Source organism: Pollachius pollachius (assembly GCF_949987615.1).
Source record: "Pollachius pollachius genome assembly, chromosome: 8".
NCBI classification, from domain to species: Eukaryota; Metazoa; Chordata; class Actinopteri; order Gadiformes; family Gadidae; genus Pollachius; species Pollachius pollachius.
Window position 1 is genome coordinate 2,191,832 of NC_136941.1, and position 7,546 is coordinate 2,199,377.

At 45.6% G+C, this 7,546-nt stretch overlaps 2 protein-coding genes across 2 annotated transcripts; both read left to right on the top strand.

Moving 5' to 3' along the window:
- Nucleotides 1-207: 207 nt before the first annotated feature.
- On the top strand, nt 208-4,628 carry sike1 (suppressor of IKBKE 1). Its single transcript, XM_079741058.1, has 5 exons — nt 208-576; nt 1,100-1,202; nt 1,607-1,749; nt 2,503-2,616; nt 3,660-4,628. Exons 1-5 carry the CDS (start codon nt 418-420, stop codon nt 3,792-3,794), a joined length of 654 nt encoding a protein of 217 aa, XP_079597184.1. The 5' UTR covers nt 208-417; the 3' UTR covers nt 3,795-4,628.
- A 209-nt stretch (nt 4,629-4,837) lies between these two features.
- Nucleotides 4,838-7,054, top strand: micos10 (mitochondrial contact site and cristae organizing system subunit 10; the record flags this gene model as incomplete). The annotated part of the gene is made up of 4 exons (XM_079742282.1): nt 4,838-4,948; nt 6,009-6,056; nt 6,797-6,903; nt 7,046-7,054. The coding sequence occupies exons 1-4, from the start codon at nt 4,885-4,887 to the stop codon at nt 7,052-7,054; spliced, it is 228 nt and encodes a 75-aa protein (XP_079598408.1). The 5' UTR covers nt 4,838-4,884.
- Between the last annotated feature and the right edge of the window lie 492 nt (nt 7,055-7,546).

Here is a 7,546-nt window from a genome sequence, read left to right on the forward strand (position 1 = left end):
TTTTTACGTTACAGATTAAGCAGACGCAAACACATTTCTATCTGTTATTGGAATGGTCCTGATTTATGTATCTCTGTACGCTTCTATTGCGATGTAATACCATTAGGTGATATTGTTTCTTAAATTGTCACCTCTTGAACGCGCCCCCTTTTCACTGAAACACGGAAGTGATGTCAAAGTTATTCTCAGCGCAAATCTTATCGCAGTTTCCACACTTCGCACACACAACGTCCCGCCGTATTTCATGACATTTGTTGATTTATCCATCAGCACAGGGCTCAAAACAGTAAACGCCTCGCATTATATTCCTCGTTGGATGCAACAGGGGGGTCGTGGAGCAGTCGCGGTGAAGGTGAGGGAGGGGCGCTTGCGGTATTCAAGGTTGCGTTCCGTGAAGCGGAGTGTCGGCGGCGGGCGATGGCCTGCACCCTGGAGAAGGTCCTGGGCGATGCTCGTACCCTGCTGGAGCGGCTGAAAGAGCACGACAACGCCGCGGAGGGCTTGATCGACCAGTCCGGAGCCCTCAGCCACAGGGTGCGGAGCATGCGAGAGGTGGGGCATGCCTTGCCCGACAAGGTAAGGAGATGTGTTTAATGAGTTGGTTTGTTTCATTGAATGTCCAATGTACAGTTGCTTGAATGATCGCGGTATGGGTGTGAAGGGAGGTTTCTGAGACATGTTTTAACCTTTCCACGATTGCAACTGGCTAGAAGTGGAGAATGTAAACTAATATACAGTTGGCCACCTTTTAAAGTGAAGTTTTGTGACGAGATCAGCGATGTAGCCCATGATAGTGGCAGTGGGGTTTAGGAAAGTCTCCGAGACTGGTGGTCTGTAGTTCCGATTCATCTCCTTTCCTTCACTTGGCCAACAATACAGAGGAAAACCCTTTTGTATGTGTAAACTTACCTAGCGATGCAACTTTCTGATTCTGAAGGTAGCTCCAACACAGCCTGTGGTCGTTGATCAGAACCAGCCAAACCCCATAGTTCTGTGGGGGTTCTGTCTAATACAGCCCCTAGCTAACCCCCCCCCCCCCCCACACACACACACACACACACACACACCTCCCCCTCTCTCTCGTTCAACTTTTCCGCAGCCCATTGAGAACTCCGATCTACAAGAGCTGAGCAAGTACAAGCCCCACGTCCTCCTGACCCAGGAGAACACCCAGATCAAAGACCTCCAGCAGGAGAACAAAGGTACACTCCCCTCCTCGCTGTCCCATTCCTGCCTCGGTCACCGATGTTGGGCCTCTTCCCTGGACTGGAACCTGGGCCTCTTTCCTTCGGCAAGCCTTAGCGCCCGCAGCTAAGCTAACGAGACTCACTTTTTCAGAGTTCACCTGGACTCTGCATAGCCTCCCCCTTACCCCCCCCCCCCCCCCCCCCCCCCCCCCAACGCCCCTTCTCGTCCCATCCCCCTCTTACACACTTATTGTGTGTTTGTACCTCCTGGTTCTTAATGTACGCACATATTGTATGTTGTACGTTCTGGCACTTAATGTACGCTCGTATTGTATGTTGTGCGTCCTGGCACTTAAGAATGTTCCTGTGTGTTTCCTGATGGTGCCTCGTGGTGTTCACTGATCCGCCGTGCTCCACAGAGCTCTGGCTGTCCCTGGAGGAGCACCAGTATGCCCTGGAGCTCATCATGGCTCGCTACCGCAAGCAGATGCTGCAGATGATGATGGGCAAGAAGGAGCTGGACACTAAACCCGTGCTCATCCTGCATCAGGACCACGCCAAAGTACGCCAGGGTTACATTCCTCTTTGAGGTCCACGGCCGTCCCGACGGATTGAAATGATACTGGCATGTGGGCAGCATGTGGCTCAGGAGGTAGAGTGGGTTGGCCGGTATCCGGAAGGTCGCTAGTCCGAGTGTCGAGGTGTCCCTGAGCGAGACGCCTCGCCCTGACCGCTCCCGACGGGCTGGCTGTTGTCTTGCATGGCTGACACCGCCGTTGGTGTGTGAATGTTTGTATAAATGGGTGAATGTTAGAGGATATTGTTAAGAGCTTTGAGTGGCCACTAGTTAGAAAAGCGCTGAACGAAGACAGACGTATCTGACGAGAGAGATAGATGCAGCTCGGTTATCCACGAGGGGAATGTTGTCGTAGTGCAGCTAGAGCTAAGCTAGGTCTACACAGACGGTGTGTTTGTTGACATTGTTTACTCCATTTAGACTCTGGTCAAATCCCTTCACTTCATTTAAGCCATTTAACGTTTCTTTACGTCTTAAACTATGTGGCTTTACTAAAACATATTTTCAACCTCACTTTGCCCTACAGCACTTACCGCACTTTCTAAGTATTATTCATATTTGTTTGAGGAGACAAGATTCCACTTTGATTCCCTGAGGGGGGGAAAACCAGACAACACCAGAACGTGGCAGAGAGGAACTGTGTTTAAAACGTGTACAAATGAGGAGGGAGAAATGCAGGAAAAGGATCTCCAACCCCCCCGTGCCGTCTGGTCTGAGCTGTGATGGTTCTGCCTTCAGGAGGTGCAGGGACAGCTGGAGCGGATCTGTGAGATGGGTCAGGTGATGAGGCGGGCGGTGCAGGTGGATGATCAGCGCTACTGCTCGCTACGCCAGAGACTGGCCCAGCTGGAGGTAAGGAGGGAAACCCCGTCTCTCTCAACCGCATACACACTAGGGCCGGGGGATGAATCGAATTTTGATCGCGATTTCGATTTCGGCGTCAAACTATCACAAAATTAACATAATCGTTTTTTTTTTAAAATGTTTTATAGAAAGGGTAGAACAGCTGGATACATATCTGTATATTATTTTAGATTGGAAAATTTTCTTTTTGACCATTTTGTGTAATTTCTAAGGCGGAATTTCAAAGTTCTCAGTTACAAAGTTTTTTGGGGAGAGAAGTGCTGAACAAATACAACATGTTTTCAAACTCAAAAATAATCTTTTGAATCGTGATTTCACTATTGACCAAAATAATCGTGATTATGATTTTTCCTATAATCGAGCAGCCCTAATATATATGTCTGTGATCGCTCGAATTCGGACATGGTTAAGGATCAACCTAGTCTTGCCACTCTCCATTGACAAACGTTAGCTCACTTGAAGGCGGGTGTTTGTTGGGGTTTAAAACGGTTGGATCTGCCCAGTGCCACTCTGGATCTGCCACAACCAATCGCTCACGTTTGGTCGTGACGGATGTCATACAAACGTCTTCTGACTACAACTCAAACTAGCGCACGACCCTTAACGTCACTGTTGTCAGCCACTCCCTCTGTTTGCTGATTGGACAGCCAAAAAATTAGCTGCAGAAAACCCGCGAATTAAACGCGAATCCAGACCTGGTACTAAATTAAATGAATGTTGAGCGGAAGTACGTAGGCGGGCGGTGCCAAGGCTAGGTTCAACGTGCATTAATCCCAGATGGGAAATCAGGGAAACATATGGAGAAGGAATGCATTGAAGGGACGTCTATAATATCAACCGGATCACTAGTCGATTGGTTGAACTTCCGGTAAAGTTAACCAACTAAATTGAGCAATGTGTGCACTTGGCATAAGGTTGGAGTCGAGTACTGAGCAGTGCCTCCATGCCGCTCAGCCGTATGAAGGAAGCAGTATGTGTGTTTATTGTGTACTTCTTATGAACGAACCTGTGGCGTTCTCCATGCTGTCCAGATGGAGAACAAGGAGCTCCGGGACCTGATGGTGATCAGCAGGAGCTCTGTGAAGACCCAGAGAGAGCACAGCGACCCACCTGCTGCGGTAGCTCCCCTAGACCCGCCCTCCGACGACGCAGAGGCCAATCAGTGAGCTGCACGGACTAAGAGGGAGGAAGGGGATTGGTCCGTTCTGAACCCCTCGCCAGTGTAAACCCCAGCGTTTCATCCCGGTCCTGGCATTACCAGTGGGCGGACTGGAGGACGACTGTCACTCACTCACTTGGTGTATATTATCAACCTGTATGTATGTAGGGACTGTGTGAGAGTCCCAGGTCGGCCGATGGGCCGGGGGTCCGAGTTGAGGCGTGGAAGCCAAAGCGTAACGAATCGAAGCTAGCGATTGACACCAGCGATGGGAAACATGGAGGATAAGACGTGTGGATCATCTTATATTTTTGTTTTTGCCAAAGAGAAACATTTACTTCTTTGTAAAGGACAGTTTCTACCTCCGTTATGCCACAGTTATGCTCACGTGCACAGAGACACGTACATTGTGCCGTTTAGTGGACGTGACGTCCTGCAGTAACGTCCTAGTGTTGTAGAGAAAGCAGTGCTTCTTTTTTAAACACCAGCCTTATCACCCGTGGCTGTCTCACCTCTCTGTTGATTTCATGTGACTGGTGGAGTGACTGTAATGATTGTTTGTATGGAAATCTATATTGCGTCTTGTTGGATATATTTTGTTAAATGTAGGCTACAGTTTTGTACAAATGACATGTGTTTCACATAAACGTCTTTAAATAATGTCTGTGTAACGTTTTTAGATACTTTTATTCAGATTAGGATGTGGGGGGTGTTCAAATGTTCCATTGATCAACATATTTTTGATTAATTTATGAAAGTGTCAACATTTTCAGTCTTTGTCAGATAAACAACAGACATCTGGACATTATACAGTTGTATTCAATCAGCTCAGGTAATTGGTAATGAGGTCAACATTCTGTATGACTTCATGAAAATGTATACATTTGTGTTCAAATAAAGTTTGTATCAAAGGAGTAGTGGAAGCAGTGGTTTAATGTGCATTTCATCTACATCCACAAATGGGCATTTATAATATCTATCGCGAGATGGCGACATTGTGCAACTTGGTTTACCAATTCAAGTATCGCGAGAATATAGCCGGTGGCAAGTTCATTGAGCTACATTTGACATTTGTAGTCAGTCAAGCCATTGCAAATATGTCTGAGAAGGAGCTTGGGAAGAAATGGGACCGATGCCTCGCTGATGGTGCCGTGAAAATCGGTAAATTGTCCAGATTCTACTCACATGTTTTGCGTTATTGTTATTAATACAGCTTTCATTTTGAAAGGCATGCCCGTCATTGACTTTAGCGAGGAGCTAAGTGGCTAGCTAAAGTCAACGAGTGCTCTGAGGTTTGGTCAAGGAAGGTTATTCAAATAAATCGATCAGGTTATCAGCCCTGACCGCTCCCCCGTTTGGTCAGCGTTTTTAGTATTTATCCCATTCATTACAGCCCTCAACTCATTCAGGGTGACAGCTGGCTAGCTGGTTATAACCCAACAACATCAAGAGGCTATCAGAGAAATGAACTGGGAACCAATCCTCCAAATGCTAAACACTGCTTACATAGTCTCCTACGATACAATACATAGTCTCCTAAGATACAATACATAGTCTCCTAAGATACAATACATAGTCTCCTAAGATAAAATACACAGTCTCCTAAAATACAATACATAGTCTCCTAAGATACAATACATAGTCTCCTAAGATACAATACACAGTCTCCTAAGATACAATAAATAGTCTCCTAAGATACAATACATAGTCTCCTAAGATACAATACAGTCTCCTAAGATACTATAGTCTCCTAAGATACAATACATAGTCTCCTAAGATACAATACATAGTCTCCTAAGATACAATACAGTCTCCTAAGATACAATACATAGTCTCCTAAGATACAATACATAGTCTCCTAAGATACAATACATAGTCTCCTAAGATACAATACACAGTCTCCTAAGATACAATACACGGTGTCCTAAGATACAATACATAGTCTCCTAAGATAAAATTCATAGTCTCATACAACATAGGAGACACACACCTGCATCATACTTTAATGTCCCTGTGCAGGGCTCAGTTCCATCGTCTACAGAGTAACTTACTGTTATTGTATCACTGTGTTATTGTGTTACTGTATTAAGTTACTGTACTGTACTCTACCCTTTGTCATTACAGAACAATATTCCACTGCATTCGTGCATAGAACAAATTGAATTGTGGAATTATCTCACACTGAGATTTGCGAACGATACGAATTGATCTGCTCTTTCAGGTGCTGGTCTGGGCTTAGGAATCGTGTTGTCGGTCGTGTTCTTCAAAAGTAAGTCTCAGTCGGGTCATACCTGATCGTTCTTTGAATGAAGCATGCAGAGAGTGTAGCACCTCGTAGTGGTGGGTATTGGTTCAGCGGGCACGGCAGTGCTGATGAGAGATGGCATGTCATCAATAAACCATATACCACACCAGTAAACCACCATACACTTTTTATGCTTTATCTTCAAGCATAACACAACTATTATATTTAGAGACAGTGGACGTCAATACAATAAATGTCATTTCATCCATTACAAAAATGTTTTCCTTCGTTGGTCAGTTACTTATGCAATTATTTGAACACTCCATGGTGCATATTCTCTGTTTGCATTCATCTCAAAGGGGCCCGGTTCTACCACCAGTTGTGAGGCTGATGACGTCAATTAAAAATATATCGCCGTTGCTTGAATCCGACGACAAAGAAAACCGCCGTGCATCACGGGATATAGTGCAGGAATAAGTGTATACAGGTGTACACTCACAAAGTGCCTTATGGATATTATTAGTAGTGGGAACCAGATTGTACACTCACATTTCGGACAAAATGGTGACACCTAAGGTGGTTCACTGTATAGGGCCCAGGTCGACCAATGGGAACACAGGTGCAGTGGCCCACTTGATTTAGCGATGACTTATCAGCCTCACAACCCCGTTGGTAAAACAAGAGCCCTATAAAACGCTGTGTTTGGATATGAGCACGGACAGGAACTAACTGCTGAAAGTTTGTTGCTGAAATGCGTTTTTCAGGACGCACATGGCCCATCTCATTTGGCTTGGGGACAGGACTTGGCATGGCAGCTTCCAACTGTCAGAACGACTTGAGATCACATTATGTGCTGCACGGAAGCGTGAAGGTTGGTCTCCCTGCTATTAAAAACGCCACCGAATTCCAATGCCACACTGGCCCCCCCATATCAGAGCATTATGAAGGCTAATGCTCAGTATAATCAGGGCCGTATCACTAATTCTGCTCTCTGATTTGTCTCCCCTCGGCAGGAGCAGTAGACCAGGGGACATCGACGGACAGATTTCATTCGTTTAGTTTCATTTAGAAATTGTTGTAATTGCAATGTTTTGTCTGGGATGTAAACCATTTGCACTGTTGTCCAGAAAGCATTGCGACTCTCTGTTTGACGAAACCCCCCCCTCTCACCTGTTCACGTCTGCCCCGGACTCAGCCTGTATTTCTCTAATAAAACAGCCATGAAGACCAGCGGCCATCATCTCGTCTGGTTTATTTGGAAGGCGGTCCTACTAAGTGTTAATGATGAAACACTCGCCTGGCTTTCTTGTGTGCCAAGTGGAAGGTGGACTAATTGGTTGCTTCAAAACACCTTGTTTTAATGAACTCCATAATTAACAGGTTGCTGTTAATTATCGTTGTGTTCTACGTTCATTCCTGATTCATTGGTTCACCCTTTGTATTTCAAAACCTGTTTTCATGTTCAGCCTTAAAAAGGCAAATCTAAAAACCACCCACACAAATAGCAACACACA